General features: G+C 39.3%; 3 protein-coding genes across 3 annotated transcripts in view; 2 read left to right on the forward strand and 1 right to left on the reverse strand.

Moving 5' to 3' along the window:
• The first annotated feature begins 670 nt into the window (after nt 1-670).
• Nucleotides 671-5,905, forward strand: LOC118786521 (C-type lectin domain family 4 member G-like). Its single transcript, XM_036541609.1, has 6 exons — nt 671-870; nt 2,527-2,661; nt 2,785-3,048; nt 3,182-3,345; nt 3,783-3,919; nt 4,372-5,905. The coding sequence occupies exons 1-6, from the start codon at nt 750-752 to the stop codon at nt 4,520-4,522; spliced, it is 972 nt and encodes a 323-aa protein (XP_036397502.1). The 5' UTR covers nt 671-749; the 3' UTR covers nt 4,523-5,905.
• A 2,394-nt stretch (nt 5,906-8,299) lies between these two features.
• Nucleotides 8,300-16,377, reverse strand: ttc8 (tetratricopeptide repeat domain 8). The gene is made up of 14 exons (XM_036542539.1): nt 16,172-16,377; nt 13,126-13,246; nt 12,801-12,864; nt 12,498-12,657; nt 12,040-12,129; nt 11,822-11,866; nt 11,297-11,382; nt 11,110-11,197; nt 10,797-10,907; nt 10,525-10,664; nt 10,042-10,216; nt 9,357-9,479; nt 9,067-9,150; nt 8,300-8,947 (listed from the first exon to the last, which is right to left on the reverse strand). Exons 1-14 carry the CDS (start codon nt 16,283-16,285, stop codon nt 8,831-8,833), a joined length of 1,518 nt encoding a protein of 505 aa, XP_036398432.1. The 5' UTR covers nt 16,286-16,377; the 3' UTR covers nt 8,300-8,830.
• A 1,394-nt stretch (nt 16,378-17,771) lies between these two features.
• Nucleotides 17,772-18,788, forward strand: part of eml5 (EMAP like 5) — a 69,330-nt gene continuing 68,313 nt past the window's right edge. Inside the window, exon 1 of the mRNA XM_036541822.1 lies at nt 17,772-18,252. Within this exon, the coding sequence (XP_036397715.1) occupies nt 18,056-18,252 (197 nt within the window). The 5' untranslated portion in view covers nt 17,772-18,055. The remainder of the gene's footprint in view (nt 18,253-18,788) is intronic.

Here is an 18,788-nt window from a genome sequence, read left to right on the forward strand (position 1 = left end):
CGCTACGATGCTGGTTGAGTGTAGGTTGAAGGTCTTTTCTGTAGACCTCTGGTTTACTCTGATCATTTTAAAACATAATTCACGCGTTACAACAGTCATTTAACAGTGACAGTTACAGAGATAACGGTCTGTTGAAGTCCCTGTGCCGGTATTATTCAAAGGGAACGGTTATTGATTCTGTAACGATGCCCTGGACATAATTGGGTAAGGGCAGTGTGTTAGCCCATGAGTTCAGTACTGATACTACCCGTAAAAGCTGTTCTAATGATGAGGAGGTAAAATAAACCAATAAATTTTTGCAATAATTGAACTCCCAGCTGTAGAAAAACAGGATATGAGACGGAGGTCATGATTCCATTTGATACAGGATAAAGGATAAAAGATAAAGGATCAAAATGTCATTATTAAATCATTATTAAATCCAGTATGGAATCTTATATTACCTGCTTGATCATATTGCTTTTAATAGGTGGTATATTTTTTGCATCTTTATAAAGCTTTCAGTCCCATGGAAAAAAAAAGATTAAATTTGATGTGTACACAGTGCAGCCATCTTAGAACTGGAAGAAAAAGGGAAATATTCACAGCCCAGGAATGTAATCTGGGCCACGTTCTTCCTGTCATCTTCCTCCTCCCTCAGAGGCCACATCATTGATTAACTGGGCAAAAGACAGACAGCAGCCAGTCACTCCACGCTGAGGGCAGTAAAGCACACACAGAAGATCAGGCAGGCACAAACAGACACACAGATGGAGACTTCAGGGGAGAATAAGTTTGAGGGAATGTACAGTAAATTGATTGGTCAGGACGATAATGAGTTCAGCATAGATGGACAGTCTGCTCACACCCCACCTGAAACTCAGCACAAAGGTAAGCACAGTTTTGGGTTTGAAGATTAAATGGTACAAGTCATAAATGTATTGATTTGGACCTCTGAAGAGAAACAGCCCAATATGAAAGGTCTATCTCTCTCCCGGGCACAATGACCAATCTGACTGATAGTATAATGTACAGCATAGAAGGTTATGAGATGAGAGTGGACATGAGATATTTTATTTTGTGCTTGCATTTTGTAGTATACACCTTGTGTATGGATTTTTCCTTTTCTGTTTCTTTACCTGCATACCCCTACAAAACACTCTTCCAAATAAAGAAGCATAGTGATAGGGTGATTAAGAGGATGATTATAATGCTGAAGAGATATTATGTATATATATGAGCAACATTATTATTATTTTTTTTTTGAGTTTGATTATATTTCACTGTTCTGTTGTTTGAAAAATTCAATATCATTTCTTTTCGATTCGTTCTTGCGTTAATATTTGTTTTTGAAAATGAGCGGACTTTGACACTGTCACTGTGCCAAAATGAACACAAGAGTCATTCTGGCAGAATTTTGAGGAGCGGTAGGGTAGAAATACTGCAGGAGTAAACACGGTTTTGAAGACAAGTAAAAGAAATGTTATTCAGTAGTATTAAATGAATCCCAGCAATTTCTGGTTCAACATAAATGGCAGAGTAAATTTTGCAACTAGGGAGGTCACAGCCAGATATTTGTATATGTTTGGTAAGCTTTAGTTCGCCATCTGCCAAAAATGAAGTATGTGTGTGTTTTGAAATGTATGATTGTCGGCTTCGTGTTCAGTGGGGTAAACCAAATGCAGCAGTGTGGCAGAACACTTTTGGAACTGGACTTGTTACCAGAGGGTAGCAAATTCAAAACATTTTAACTGATAGTGCATACACGTACGTGGCTTTCTTTGTAATTTTCCTGAATGACAGCATCCCCTAAACAAATAAATGTAAATTTATATGTGTTATGCATGATAGAACGTATCCAAGGGAATACTGTTCTGAGCTGAAATCCTTATATTACAGATTTGTTTCTTTCATTAAGACACTAAAATATATTGAGTTCCACATGTGAGTGATTTAGTTAGAAAGAATATAGAATACAACAGAATAGAAGAGAATATAATTTTTTTAAAAAAGAACTATATTAACTTAAAACACTTCCAAACTTCCAAGCTCTTGTAGGTTTAAAATGGCAAATGCAGGGCAAAGGTTTTTTGCAAACTAACATTACACCGTTTGACAAGGAGATAATAATTGATTACCATCAAAAGACATTATTATAGTGTCTTTCAAAGACATGGCATTTACAGTTAGGTGTGTTCAGGGTGGGGGTACCCCAATGAGTAGTAATTGCGATTTTGCACCAGGGCACTCAAGACACATTAGCTGTAAGTCTGCAAAACCTGAGTGAATACCTATACCGTACAATAAATGCCATGGCATCCTTAATTACCACGTCTTCAGTTTAAATTCTCATTCAAAAGATGGTGTAGAAAACAGCAGTCCACTGCACCGCATTGGATCATTGAATTTCTATTTAGTCCAATAAGTTCCCCCCAGCTAAGCAAACAAAGACAAACAAACACTTCCAAGATCAATCTTTCTCCCATTGTAAACTGTGCAGGGTAAAAACAACCCATGTAATACTAAGATAACTCTCCCTGTGTGTAGTGTCTGTGTTCACACTCAAAGACGGGTTCACACTCAAAGACGGGCCCAGCACAAATGCATACAGACTGGCTACATGGAGCCTGGGGATTCTATGTGCTCTCTTGATGGCTGCGATCATAGCCTTATGCACCAGCTGTGAGTATGACTCTGGCCATGGAAACCACGGTCTACCCGGGTATATTTTTTTCCCTTAAAGTTGTACAACATAATGTAAAATATGAATCATACGCACAGACCTCATGTCTCTCTCACAAACAGATAAAGAACTTAGTGCGAAACATGACATTCAGTCACAGAATTCATCAGAGATCAGCAGCGTTCTGGAGCAACTTCGAGCAAACTACAGCGCCCTGGCTGCGAGCAAGGAGCAACTGCAGGGTGATTATCGGAGAGCCTTGAGCATCAAGGACAACGTGCAGCAAGACAGAGACCGCGAGAGGCAAGAGAAGGAGCGGCTGCAGAAGGAGAAGCAGAGCCTGGAGACGGCCAAGACCAAACTGCTGGAGCGCATCAGTAATCTGGGTGAGATGGACTGTGTGGGTTGGGAAGTTTTGTCTCATCGCATTGCCCACATTGCAGACACAGAGTACACAAATCACAAAATTCCAAGGACTCGCTATTCCTTTGGCTGTCTCTCCGATTGCCTTTACTACAGAGAAGAGCTGCGGGCACTGTCCAGTTGGGTGGGAGCTCTTCAATTCCACATGTTACTACATTGCTCCGTCTGACACCAGTCAAAAGATGACGTGGAGTCTGAGTCGGGAAGAATGCAAGAAGTTAGATGCTGACCTGGTGGTCCTTGATACTCTAGAGAAACAGGTTTGGCTCTTTCTTATCATTTCAAATGTGGCTTATCATTTCATGAAGAAAAAAAAACACAAAAAACACACCCATTTAGTCCCGTTAGTAATACTCAATGTTTACATTTAAAGCTGAAATCTCTTTAAAAAACATCATGCCCAGCACTACTACTTGCCTTTTAAATGTTTGCCTTCAAAAAAGATATTATTCAGACTGAAAATTGAATGATATATTTTACTTTACATTAATTAGAAAAAATTAATTAAACATGAAGACACAGCAAATTATTCTCAAGCATGTTTTGGTATGGTACCCACACGGTGCTTTGACTACTAATTTGCCATCTTGTGGACCAACTAAGTACTACAATTCACAAATTGGATGTATTACCACTCTGAGTCACTAAAGAGAGGGTGAGTGTCATTTTCCTCTTTTGATTGTGTCCCTGTGTCCAGGAATTCATCAGTGGAGTCTTACAGATAAAGGGACCTAGGTCCTCATACTGGCACACTACAGGATACTGGATAGGACTAAGAGATATCGAAACGGAGGGGGTCTGGAAGTGGCTGAATGGAGCTCCGCTGACTACAGGGTAGGCGCTGTAGGAGTGACAATGGCAAACACAAACACATGAAGCACCTATACGCAAGTATAACAATGTGTACGGTGTGAGAAACCATGAAAGATCGCCATATTTTGACGTGCAGTTACTATGAGTTGTGCTGTGCATACAACTGGTTGTATTATATTCACAGATCTTTCACAGGCATGTAAATGTATAGTGGGTAAGTCTGATTGCCCCATGTAGACACATTGGCTCTGTTGTTTTGGAGAGCAACAGAAATGTAATGTTGCTTGTTTAACCTAAATGCTCCAGCAGAAAGAGCGATATTAAAGGTCAGCTTCTCTTTGTTTTTTTTATTTGAGTGAATGGGGCCAGGTTTCTGCCTGGTCACTAGTCTTTCCTGTTTGCAGGTATATATAAAATGATTATTGATATAGTAAGGCAGTTTTTTGTAATGTAATGTCTACCTCGGTTTAAAGGTACTGGTTTGACGGAGAGCCCAATGACTATCATGAGGCTGAAGACTGTGCGGCGACCTACCCTAAGGACAATCCCCTGAAGACCTGGAATGACGCTCCATGTGGATACAAACTAAAATGGATATGTGAGAAGGAGTTAAAGGAGACATAGACATTGTTCCACATTGTGTCTTCAACAGCAGAATGAAATAGTGGCTACACAATTGCACCTGTGAAAACAGGTTGGCTTGTATCAAAACTATAGATTTATGCAAAATCTGTGCAGGTCCATGCTCTACAGTGACAGGCTACTCAGTTTGAATGTAAAGAAAACTGCTTCTGAGCAGTACATGAAGCATCCAACAGTGGGAGGGATATGAAAACTTTAATGAATAGAGTGCAGATCGCTTAATATTTCCTCTGCCATACAGAATAAACCTGTGCCATTAAGTAGGGAGTGACTCTGTCAGGCTATTTCAGCTTTATCCATTGGTGCTGTCAGACAAAAGGTAAAAAAAAAAACATTCTAACTGCGCATTGTTTACATATTTTACAGTTAATTAAACAAATGAAATTGAATTTTGTACATTACATTTGTACATTTATGGCCATATTGTACTATGTACTAAGTCAGATGTTTTTGATCATCTGTGTGCCTGGCCACAATGTGATCATCAGTTATTAATATGCAGTACAGTACTAAAATAGCATGTGACAGCTACATAGTATTTAACAGTATATCTTATTTATAACAAACAGCACATAGAATGTTACCTAATATTCATTGCAAAGGCAGCTTATAAGAAACAGTAGCCAGTCCTGGAAAATGAAAGAGCCACTATTTTAGCTAAGCTGTTTTGTAATTAAATAGGCAGGCACAGAGAACACATTAACAAATAGGTACTTTTGTCATTTTTGTAGGTGGTAAAAACATTTGGATGTTTTAAAGATTGCTGAAATGAAAATGAAGCAAGTCAAATGCAAAGAACTGAATTTCTCTCATGGAGTAGTTGTAACACTCAGAGCTAAATGCGAACTACACCTGGATTTGCTGACCTTGTTGCTCTGTTGCTCATATCCAGAGATACATCCAGCAGAACATTAGTAGCCTGAGCAAGCTAATTTCATTGGCAACAGCATATTGATAACTAGCTGACCCCACTTGAACCTCAAAACTGAAATATCAACAAGTGTAGCTGAAGGCTGATGCTATTCAAAAATAACTTTGCTTTGAGTTTAGTAGATGTAGTTTTCAAAGTGGTTTTGGCAAGCTTGCTAAATATCATCCTGTTGACTTTGACCAGCTATTCCCAATGTTTGTATAGTTAAGTATGGTATTATTGGTTAAAGTAATTATTTTAAAATGACTGAAGTGCCACACAGCTATGATTGGCGACTTGTAGATGATAATAAATATAAATGGGTGTCCTGGTGAAACTGAGAGTTCATAAAACTAATGGTGAGTGGCAAGTGGTTGTAAAAAAAAGTAACATCAAGAGAGCTGTGACATTAAGCAAGGTGATATTAACCAGGTTAATTTGTATCAAAATACTAACAGAAATATAAAATGTTCACATATTATAAACCTCTGCTAAAACCTAAACCTAAAAGGCTTCCAGTGTACAAAAGCCCCCCAGCAAGCTACTCACATGTATGAAGTATGTATGCCCTAATTGAACCGCTTGCAAAAGCAAGTCTAAATGGAGACAATTTACATTAAACAATTTTAGCCACGTTACCTCTAACTAACCGAGCATTGTTCCAAAGAAAATCTGTGCAATGTTTCCTGAGTTCTGCCAAAAAAACTTTTTAGATTTTTCGTCTTACCATTTAAAAAACATGCAGTCTTTATGGGTCACATCCACATCTTAAAAGTTATCAGGATACAAGACTTGCTCATAAGTCCCCTGTACCTTTACATACCCACCTTCTACAGTCCTAACTTGGGTCATAACATACAGTACATATCCACACCTACACTGCAGCACTAAATCATATGTATGCCACTTTTCACATTCCACATCTTTCCTACTGATGTAATGTGCCACAGTCGATGAACCAGTCACCAGAACAGGTGAATGTATGCTTGTGTGTATGTTGATTTATACTTATAATAGCTTTACCAAGTCCAACAATACCACCTACAATATACATAATTAGTTAAATTAAATCAATACCAGTAATTGTGTAGGTCACATTTCCATTCTGTATGTTTGAAATGTTATTAAACAATCCAAAAATCATATCTCTGTATTTGATGATTAGCAATAATTTTTATACTTTCTTTTATACTTTTTATACTTTCTTATGATCATCTTCTTTCTGTGTCTCTCATTACTTGGGCTGTGAGAACAGTAATTTTGATACATTACAGTAGTACCACTTCTACTGTTATCACTAGTACTACATACAACCCCCGTGAACAAAATCACTCTGTTGCTACCTAACAGCTAACTGGCTGATGAAATGAGCTTTCTGTGTAGATAGTCATCTTGGTGGCAGGCAAATTGGTTAGCTAACTATGCTAGCGAATTAATGTACTAGCTTGTAACCATTTTTCAACCATGGACCTGACTTGGAATAGCAAGTCTAGATAAGGGATATGAAGGACTACATTTTAACCTACATTTTATGGATTGTCATACAAGTTTGTTAAAATGAAAATGATAGGGAATTTATTTCAGAAATTATATCATTTTACATTATATGATATTGCTGTAGTGACATTGTGATGATCTGATGCAGCAGTATCATTAAAATGGAGTAGCAGATATAGTCAAAATTTTGGTCTTTAATGCTTGCCTGTATGAGATATAAATTATGTGTGTTTAAATGAGGTTAGATGGCACAGAAATAAATATTTGTAGTTAGTCAGAACTCTGATCTCTGAACTCTGGCTGATTATGGTTATTCCTGCATGAAACCCCAAAAAGGAGCTAAATCCTAATGGTTATGGTAATAGTGTTGTATTTACACAGACTCTCCACTGCCAGCCAGTAAAATACCTACCATTCCAATGTGAATAGTGTCATGTGCAAACAAGATGAGAAACATGGAATTCTCGGAGAGTTAAAGTTTTTTCGCACACTAATAATAAAAAACAAACAATACTTCAGCAATACGTATTCATTTAATAGATCTAATACATTCAGTGTGCAAAACATGGTTTTACTTTTCCAAGTGCATTTAATGTCAATGCCAATATAAATCTTTTATCTTTATCTTTTTACATTTTACCAACATTCAAACACATTAGCCAGCCACTCAAAAAACTATATACATTAATTTCCTATAAAAAGTAACAAAAATACCACAAGATTCACAAAATGCTGGCGTTTACACTATCTGTAAACTACATTCTGAAATACACTACACTTCTATATTGTACATTGGCAGCTCAGGATTGTCAACATCATTTGGCCTCTGTGATGAAGTGATGTAGCCCAGCTTTTCTCAGAGTTTTCTGTGAAATCAGCAGACTATGTGAATACTCAGTAGCGTCATCTGACTAACTGACCCATCAATGGTGACCTCATACAACCAACTGGAGTGCATTTAATGACACGCTGTTGAAGATCAGACAAACAAAAGCTATAACAGCCACTGGAACATGTTATGGTAATGTTGTTATCTTGCTGGCCACCTGCACAAATATAGTGAGGGGAAAGGTAGTTTTATATGTAGCTACATCTTACATATATAGCTAGTTTACAGGCTACCTAGATATGTCAGTTATGTTAGCTACATATATAAGAAGTTTTAATGCTTTACACACAATTCTCGTTATAATTAGTCAGAAAACTATCAATAATATTCTGATAACAATAATAATGTAACACATTTGAGTTAAAAAATAAATAAATATTTTACCCAGATATTAGCTAGTAAGCCAGCTAACTACAATAAATCGACCAATGAATCAATCAAATCAATAAATCTCCCCAAGTTAACTGCTTGCTGTGCTATAAAAGATAAAAATGATAACTGGGGCTGTGAGTAAAGCATGATAGCCAGTTTAAGTAAACATTACCGTCTGTCCACTGTAATAGCTATGTTGTGCTATTGTACCACCTCATTTCTGAATGCCACACAAATTTGTGTGGATCAGGAGAAAAAATTGTGTTGAATTTTCAAAATCATAGACAAACTGAAAAAATACAGCAAGGGCTGCATTTATGCTTTCTAACCCATTACCTTGCATTCCCTGTCTGACAAAATTTGTTCAACATGTCGACAGTAAGCACAGGGGTGTGGCGCTGTGGAAAGGTTAGATGGAGATATTTTTGCTCAGACTAGGATCAGAGGTGCCCTTTAAATATTTTTACAAACATTTTTGGTTCCTGATTGGTGAGGTAAAGCTGTCCGTCTATTGTGGTCAAAGAGCTGAAAAGCACCCACATCTGTGACGTCAGCTGATGTACAGGAAAACTCTGGGACATCATCAGGCCATGGGGGTTCCTCTGCTGTGTCATCTGTGTTCTCAGAGTATGGCGAAGTGCTGCCGCAGGTTCTTGAGAATCTGCTGGGTGTCGACATGCTCCGGGAAGGCATCCTCGGACTTCTGGGCTGCCGTGTAGCTGCTCTGGAGGTCTCCCACCTGCAAGCATTGAATGTCAAATATAGGAGAAAATGCATGCGTCGACATGCAGGCAAACAGCCAAACCCAGCCCCAGGAATATCATTACGTTAACCAAAGCAACAAAAGCACTGCTTTACCGTGTCTGACAGGGTTGAGTAGTTAAAGTGTGGCTCATACATATGAGGAGCCAGGGAAGAGGCCGTCTGTAAGAAAGCTTTCGCCTGGACAAAGAAAAAATAACCCATCACTCACTGATTTACACTATAATCTGTAAATAATATACCTTTTGCTTTGTAATTGACAATTAAATAAAATATGCACTACTTCAGGTGTTTTGTGTCTACTGTACAGGAATATTCTTGTTGCTGTCGAGTATTCTCTGTATTGCTCTCAGAATGCATGCTGTACACAGGAAGTTTCAGATCACCTGCTCAATTCGTCCTTTGCGGAGCTCCAACACAGCTAAGTTATTATAGGCTTCTGCGTGGTCGTTGTTGTTGGCTAAAGCCAATTTAAAACACTGGTATGCTAAAGTCAAGTCCCCTATTCCCTGTGGAAAGAAAAGAAACACACTCAAGTCCAGCAAATAACTGAGCATGCATGGTTTGTATACAACAATGAAAGTTAATCCATTACTCCCCTAGGTTTTGAATAAAGTTTGTTCAAAGACCCTACTGAATGCTGTTCCATCTAGATCCCCAACACTACCAGACACTCCATAACAGTATCCTTAAAAAGTCTCAACATGTCAATATAATGTAACTTTCTGCTAAGATATGAAGTAGTAACTCATTGAATGTAAAGGTTTATATATTGCACATGTATATAAATACATCTACATTACAACTGAATGTGAGAACCGACATGCATATAAAATAATAAAATTAATATATTTGCCAATGCAGGCCATTGTGTGTGTATAACTGTATTACCAGTTTTCAGACATTGGTATCATTGAAGTCATAGCTCAGGCAGTTTTCCCAGCTGACCTTTAACCACTTAGGACTGTCAGCAACTGACAACTGGTCAATTGAATCAGCTGGTTATAAGACAAGGATCCCATCTCCTGAAATGTATCATTCGGGGAAGGGGACGGAGATGGAGTCACCCACCACAGCCACGTGCCCCAGGTTGTACCACACGTCGGCCAGCTCCTCGTCATTGGCCACCAGGGAGAGCGCCCTTTCAAAGGAGGACAGCGTCATGTCGTACTGCTGGGCGTAGAAGCAGCACAGACCCAGGTTATTGTACAGCTGGCAATTGTACACCCCCATCTGTAGCAGTCGTCTGGACAGAGGAGAAGGAGAAAAAAAAGAGAGAGAGACAGAGACGGGTGTCATTAATGAATATGCACTGGGCATACTTCTCATTTTACTGGCTTCCCCTCTGGTGGATTCGCATCCGTGCACTGCAGTGGCAGCGTAGCACCGCAAAGCTACCACCTTGTCCTCCTTCTGCTGAAGGGCGAGACCTAATTAGACTGGAGAGAGGAAAACAGCACAGGAAGGGCTCATATCTCATCTATGGAGATGTTTCCTAGGGCATCCTGTCCCCAGGTGAGAGCCCTCCCCTAAGTGCATGCTGGGAGCTCTTACCTGTAGAAGCGCAGGGCGATCTCCGGCTGGTCGGTGTAGAAGTGGTTGCTGCCGATGCAGGCGATGGCCTCCACATGGGTGTTGTCCTGCTTCAGGACGTCTTTGTAGTACTCCGTGGCCGAGGGGATGTTGTTCATCTCCTGCTCGAACAAGCCAAGGCACGACAGCGAGAACAACGACAGCGCGTTAAAGAGGAGCGGCGAGCCATTCCGCAGAGAAAACAGAGATAGGTGAAGACTGAGCGGGCGGCGTTCTGGGGCGGCTACACGTGCCTCGTGAATGCGCGCGATCCCTGTCAGCAGGGTGACCTCGCCGGGGAAGTGGTCCAGGCCTTGTTTGAAGAGGTTCAGAGCAGTTATAGGCTGATCCATGCGCTGATACACCTATTTCAGTAAATAAAAATAAATAAATAAACAACAATAACGACTCTGACAGTGGGGGGCCAGCAAGGGTGGCTGTCAGTTTAAGACAAATACAGCACATTAATATCAGTGTTGTACACAGGCAACTTTTCAGCCCCCAGCCTGTAATTGACTATCACCATGAAAGCAGAAAGAGCAGAAATCTGCAAATTACTGCTGTTACCTTAGCCAGATACAGGTAGGTGTCGACAATTTCCTGTTGATTGAGTGCAGACCTGAACTGTTTTTCAGCTTCGCGGTGTAACCCAAGTCTGCAGATAAACAATGTAGCATTGCAACATACAGACAGCAGAGCGCAAAGCAAACATTTCCTGTTTTTGAGTACAATGAGAATGTCAACATAGCGTTACCTATAATAACATTTCCCCAGCTGGACTTTCCACCACCAGTCCTTGAACTGAGCATGCTCAGTGGCCAATGCGGCTAGATCCAAGGCCTGCATTAAAAACAGGAAGCCAGCGTAGACACACATTTTAAAACAAATAACATGGCTTCTTTTCAATAAATATGTGATTTTCAATTACTGTTGTTAAAAATTTTGTACAGTGCCTGTATTATCTGACAGCAATAGAGCTTTAACAACAGGACATTCTAAACATGAGGCCCAGTTCTACAACCAACTCTATTAGCTTTTTAATGTGTTCAGTATGTGTGCAATATGCATGGGCAAAGAGATTAGCTGCAATGAGAAGTCTCCGGCCTTGGTCAGTTGTGAACCTGGATTTAAATATTTCCTATCAGGGTTCCTAACCTATGTGAGTGCAAACTTGTCTGTATACATGACACTGCAAGTAAATAGTAAAGTCTAGCTGTGATTTTTTTTTTCTTACGCCTGTAAATTACCGGCCACAAAGAGGTATTAAATTACAACTTACGGTTTTAACATCGTTTTCGTGATGGAAGATGTATTCAAACAAGGTCTACAAGGAAAAAGACAAACAAGGATAAAATGCAGGTTCATGCAGAGATCAATTCACTGTATCTGAGTATATGGAAGAAATCCATGCCCACAGTACAAAAAACACTTCTGTTGCACTCTATTCTAAGGCCATTCCTTCATAAGCCTTTGGATATGCAATAAAACTGCTGGTACCTTGGATAAATTGGGCTTCTGGGCATACTTAGCCAAGTTTAACCTGGACAGGTTTATAAATGGTCCTTCTGGGTTTGTCAGCATGGAGGCCTGGAGAAGGAGAGGACATAAGCAAAGTGTAAGGCAAGCTGTACTCTATGTTACGGTTAAATGTAGAGATCATTCATGGCATGGGTTAAAAAGAGATTCTTGAATTTATATGCAAAAGAAAAGTAAACTACAGAGAAACAACAAGGTGTTTCTCAAGAGACTGACACTATCATAATAAAGGGTTTAAACTTGGTTAACTGGCTAAAATCTGTATCAACAGGATGAAATCTTTGTATAATGCGCTGCTTTCATGACAAATCAGTAAATGTCTGCTCGATCCTTGCTGGACTTGGAATGGGAACTCAGGGTTCCTGTCATTGTGAGGGTGGAAAAAGGCCCCCCTGCAGACAGCTGAAGGTGGCGGTTACCGTTCCCAGGCGGACAAATCTCCCAGAGGCGCTGGTGACCGGACGGGCAGTGTGTGCGGTGCGGGGTGTCTTAATGGCCTGCTCCATGGTCCCTGGTCTCCCTGACTGCGTGCTGGGCCTCACGAACCCCGTGATGGGGCGTCCGGATTGAGTCACTGGCCTGCAGCGGGAAGCAGGATGGCGAACTCACCTCACAAAAGGCTCACATGTGGAGATTAAGGCCTACGTTCTAACCGGCAAACAACACAATGTTTGCATCGCTATGTTACAGGAATTTTCATTTTTGTGCACATGCACACATACCTGACCGCAGGTGTAGGCCCACCTCCTTGGCTCGTCCCTGGGAGTCTCAGCGATGTCCCAGGGCCTGAAAAAGAGGGCAAAGGATCACTGTGTTACTGTAAAGGATGCCATAAAACATTTATGTCACACTACTCAACTTAAGATGGTATTGGAAAAAAGTCGTCAAAAGCTTTGGGAGGAACAGCAAGCAGTTCTCCACACACAGGTGTAGAAGCCTGAATAAAGAAGCTGAATGAGAGCATATACATGATATAGCAAATGTGTCTTTACTAGACAGTGACACCAATTTCTAAAAGCCTGACGAAAGGAGACTTTTTAGACTTACGGGCAACTTGGGCGATGGAGCTCTCGTCCAGCATCATCTCGGCGATGCCCTCCTGGTCCACATCTACCTCATCGATATACACCATCTCCGTCAGAGCACGCGTCTTCAGACTCCAGGCAGCCTGGTCATGGCCACCAAGAAAATTAGATTTCTGCCGACCCCTTGCTCATTTGACTAACAGAATCACTCTTACTGGCAGTGGTGTTCATGGAGAGGACAGAGATTGTGAGGAAAAATCCTGACTATGACAATGTGCTCAGGTAACATCTTTATTCAGGTGTATTTGACTACACAGTAAAAAGGATAGGATGAGGATAATAATTCTGGTTCAACATTCTTGGAGACTGAAATGAGTTTCTTGAGCATGTATGCAGTACTTGTTTTTTTTAATGTAAGATAATTACCATTTAATCAATAGGTATTTTGTAGATGATGAAACAGTTTTACAGGACACTGACAACAAAATGACCTACATAAAACCAAATGACCAGCAGACAATTCTGAACAATGAATGAGTATTGTGTATGCATGTACTGCTTGATTTAAGCATGAACATTGACTCGTGTGCAGTATTTAATTACGACACGGATAATCCTCCATGGTATTGCTGCAACCGGTGGATTACTACACAGCTCCACCTGCATACTCTGAGATCCTTTAGGAAAGATAATCCCACCCAACCGACTGTCAAGCAGCTATTGAAGCTACTGTTTTAATCTCAGGGCAAAAAACAGTGTCTAGAATCTTCTGCTCTTTATAATAAAAACTTGAGATGTCTCTGGCTCACTAAGTACAGTAGTCCCAGGGGACTGTTGCCCTGGATATTGACCAAACCACCTGGAGAGTAGACGCATCGCACAAACAGGCCTTAGCAGTTGCACATACTGGTGAAAACGATCCTCTTGGAGCAGATTTATCCTAACAGCCACGTTAATGTAATAGGACAAACTGTCTATCAACTGAATGTGGGTACCAGAGCTTTACTTTTACAGGACGTATTCTGCACAGAATTCAGCTCTGCTGTGCATGAAGCCAATTATTTAACAAAGCACTTCAAATATATAATCACCCAATACAGATCTGTATTAATATGAAGGAAAGCAAAAACACCATGTAATCTGAATAACATTATAACACTACAACAGTATTCCACCTTGGTTTCAGCTTGTTCATATTTATGATCGTCTTTTCACTACTATTGGTGACATGTTGAAATATTACTATACACTGCCAGATCTGAATTTAGTAACATTTAGTAAAAGAAGTTAAAATCCATAAAAATATAGTTTTTTCATCAGAAGGAACATGGGTTCTATCCTAATGAATAGAAAATAATCTACAAGGAAAGACAAACAATACAGAAATATATTTGGTTTTGCAGGAATATGTATTTCCTGTTCTCTACTGAACCAAAACATAATATATAAAAAACCCCACATAAATGAACACATTACAATAATACATCACAAAAAGTATGTTGACTACTCACCAGAAAACCATTATTGGTCACATTTAAAATACTTGTTTACCATCTGGCAAAAAAAAACTCACAGCACATTTCATATCTGGGAAAAGCATTACAAAAATTTTCAAAAGACTATTTCTTCTCTGTATCCTGTTGTTTTTGTCATACTGCAATTATAATGATCTCATTATGTTCCACAGCTCAGAAAACCAAAGGCCAGCAGGACAGTTATTGAATTATACTCAATAGGTTTTGTCTAGCCATATATCTTCTAAATTAAATTAAGGTTAATGTGAGCTACTTTTCAGGGTTATACATGCGACAGTAAACAATTTAAATTAATCTAATAAAGGAACTGACAGAGCACAGAATGGGTTGATGCATTGTGTAGGAACGATCTCACAGCAGGTACGTCCTTTGTTGCAGTTCCGGTACCTCAGACCTCATTTCTGATACTCTCGTTTCTTGTTCGATATACATTTCATTTACGACGTTCCACACATTTTTAAGATAATGTCCATGACCCTAGGACCATTAACTTGTGGAAACTGTGCAATACAAGATTAAATAAGTTGGAAATTAAATTAAATAAATTGGAAGTCCTATGATTTGGATGACCAAATGTTTTGCTTGCCTGTTCAGCGAGGGGCTGTAACGTATCACGCTCAACAGATCGAAAATGAAGCGTATTCTTAAAACAGTATCACAAAGTCTATGCTGACGAACTCTACCAAAAATGGATGCCGATTCAAGGCTATTGATCAAAGGTCATTATCTCAAATTAATATTGACAACTTCAAGCAAATCTGCTGTAAGTAATAATATACTGCCTTTCCACTATATTTTGTTTGCATTTCACCTTACTAAATGTTTGGTCATTTATCGATTTGCTAATTTAAGTTATAGGGTATGAGAAAGCTTATTCGTACTTGCTTGCTGGCTCTAGTATCCCCGGGGCCCAGCCTTACATAGGGTATCGACATTTTAAACTAATAATGTTATTACAGTTTAATCTATTTTAATATGTTGAATACGACTGACAGCTGTGGCTCCGATTTCCACCCACAGAGCCCAACAGACACGTATTGCACAGACTCCATAAATCTAACTAGGGGAAGGAGTACAGGGGGAAAGTTACCTCAGAAATAAGTGTGTGAGTATCAGCCTCCTTTGAATGAGAGCAGAGAATGAAATGAAAGAATAAAAATAGACATGCTGGATAGCAGTGAAGACAAGTGAAAAAAGGATGAAATAAGTAAAGGTGGAATATGTATTGAGCGGCTTTTACGGGGCACCATCAAATCTCTGTTTATTTCTCTAAACATTTCATGAATGACTATACTAGCTAGGTTGACTACACTAACGATGAGTAACATTAACTACATTGCTAGCTACACATTAAATAACCTGTTAGCTACCTTTTGTTTTCTGAAAAATAAACTTGGCTGAAAATAACTCTGGATGCGGTATAAATCCAGTTAATTATCTAACTAAGTAACTCACTAACTGATGTTACACCACTGGTCATTGCTAACCAGCTAACGTTAACTAGTTAAGTTAGCAGGATAGCGAAATACTTACCTGGTCGTATGGAGTGTCCTCCAGTATCTTACTGCAGACATCGGAACAACGCTGGAACTTACGTCTCCTAAAATAGCTCCATGCAAGAAAGAGGGGATCCATTGTTACTTCCATTATGCATATATAAACGTTGATGACTTTTTCTTATTTCATGTGAAGCTATAGTCTATGGTTATCTATTAAGCTGTGCTACAGAAACACTTCAGTGCTGCAGAGCTGGCGTCCTGTCACTCCCAGCAACGGGTGAGGTCCTTTTGTAAAGCAGCAAACCACAGATATGCCTGACCAAAACCGGAATAAAAATAAACCGTTTTACTTTGTCAGGGTGGAAAATTGTTGAAAATTGCATTCAACTTTATATTTGTAGTGTTTGTAAAATAAAAATTTCAACATTTGTTTTGATTTTGTATTAGAATGATCTAAATGAAGACGGCAATGGTGCAGCATCATCTTCTTCTCAACAGAGGTTAATCTTAAAATCCTCTTAGAGATAAATTTGGATGTATTTTCAATTCGTTTTGCTTCAGTTTCGACTTTTATATTCGCCACAGTACATGTTTGTCATTAATCTGTATGCTGACGGATGGGTTGCAAGTTAACATTTCATTAGAATAGGTTAGATAATTAAATAGACGAAAATAATGAAAACACATCTCACTGTTAAACTAAACCGTAACCACCCCCGCACCCCCAGCTTGAAATGTACATAAAACTCATTAATGCCAACATCATTCTGTGGATCTGTGGAATTTGGCTCATTGCCCTTCCTGTGCCACATTACAAAAACAAAACCATCTCAAAGCAACATTAGAACGTTTTATTTATTCATTTATTTGCTTAAACAGCATAATTGAGACAGTATCATTTACAAAATATTGTTATAGTTCAATATATACATTATTGTATTATACACACACGAAAAGTTTCAAATAAAACATTTCAGAGAAATGAAGAAATTTGAATCAAGGGTCTGTATTATGTGCAAATGTGTATGAAACATGTTAAGGTAATTGCCTAATTGCATCACTGACATTCCCTTTGCATAGGCAACTTCACTGTTTCCGTTTACTGGGCATTCATTAAAGAGGGAAGACACTCAGCAATACGTCCTCAACAATTTAACAGCGGTTACCAAGTGAATTAAAGGAACGCTTAAAGGAAATATTCTGAAAAATGTCAAAGAAAAAGTTATGTAATTCAACCAAAAATTGAAATCAAGGTTGTTAAAAAAAAAAAAAAAAAAACAGAAAATAGCACAACAGCAAACTTTACTATTATAGAATTTATTCAAGCTAGCAGCTGGTACGAAGAAGGTATCGCCCCCTTTAGTTAGATTGACAGGCGTCAAAGTATTCCCGCCGCATATTATTGGTGAGAGAAGATACATTAGTGTGGTTATAGACTCCTCCCATCAGAAATTTCGATTGGGCGGAGAACTTTCCTTCATTTGATTTGTGAGTCTCTTATGATTTTATTGGACAGATCGTTCATCGGTCAATACTGAAGCTCACATTTTGGGCGGTGCTTGTAAACTAATGCGAAAACTCCATGTTTATAGGATTTGACAGGGGCAGTAGTCTGTCTTGAGCAGAGCTGCTCGGCACGGGGGCTAGAGTAGTCGGAAGTAGAGAGGCGCTTGGTAGACGTAAAGTAAGTGCTAGGTAGACTATTTAAAAGGACAGTCAGCCCCAAGAAACAAGCCATGATGCAGTAAGACCGCTTTTAAAAACACGCTGCACTTTTAAATGCCGTTTAATTATTGAGCGCTGCTTGAAGTGCAGAATGCACTGACATCGGAGCCGACAAATGAGGGGTTGAATGAAGGGGTAGTGTCGTGAATGCACAAATATCACATACTCGTGTCGGAGAGAAATAATAACGGACATGGCTGATAGAACAGCACCGAATTGTCACCTGCGGTTGGAATGGGTCTACGGTTACCGGGGGCACCAGTGCCGCAACAACCTGTATTACACAGCGGCGAAGGAAATTGTCTATTTCGTCGCCGGTGTGGGAGTAGTTTACAACACCAGGGAACACAAGCAGAAATTCTACTTGGGACACAACGATGACATAATCAGGTAATCCCGACTCTGGGATTTTAATGCGTTCGTACGCAAATGCAGCTGTGGAAATTTCGAAAATTGTTTGTGATATTGCAGATTCTGATGAAACCGTTCATCAGACGCCGGGCGGCTGAATATAGTTAGCTAACGTTAGCTGGTGTTTTGTGAGCTATTCATTATAGCAAAATAAACATTTAGGCTACTTTGTCAACGATGATTTGTCAGGACAGCAAAGACAATATGAAAATCTAAGATAGCTAGCGAATAATATCTATTCGACCAAGTTATCTAGCTGGCTAACAGTACTATTTCAGGAACTACAGAAGCTGGACAGCAGTAAACTTGGTGACGATCTTTGAGTCTGACAGGGTGTATTTTCTGCCTCATTTGTTGTTATGAAAAAGATAATTTGTTGTTATTTTTCTTTGTATCTGATAGCAAGTTGTATATTGTGACAAAATAAAAATATGCCATCACTGTAGAAGTAAGTAAACAAATAGACTAAATAAGACAACCAGATCAATAAAACTGTTCACAAGGGACACACTGGC

Source organism: Megalops cyprinoides, chromosome 12 (assembly GCF_013368585.1).
Source record: "Megalops cyprinoides isolate fMegCyp1 chromosome 12, fMegCyp1.pri, whole genome shotgun sequence".
Lineage (NCBI taxonomy): Eukaryota > Metazoa > Chordata > Actinopteri > Elopiformes > Megalopidae > Megalops > Megalops cyprinoides.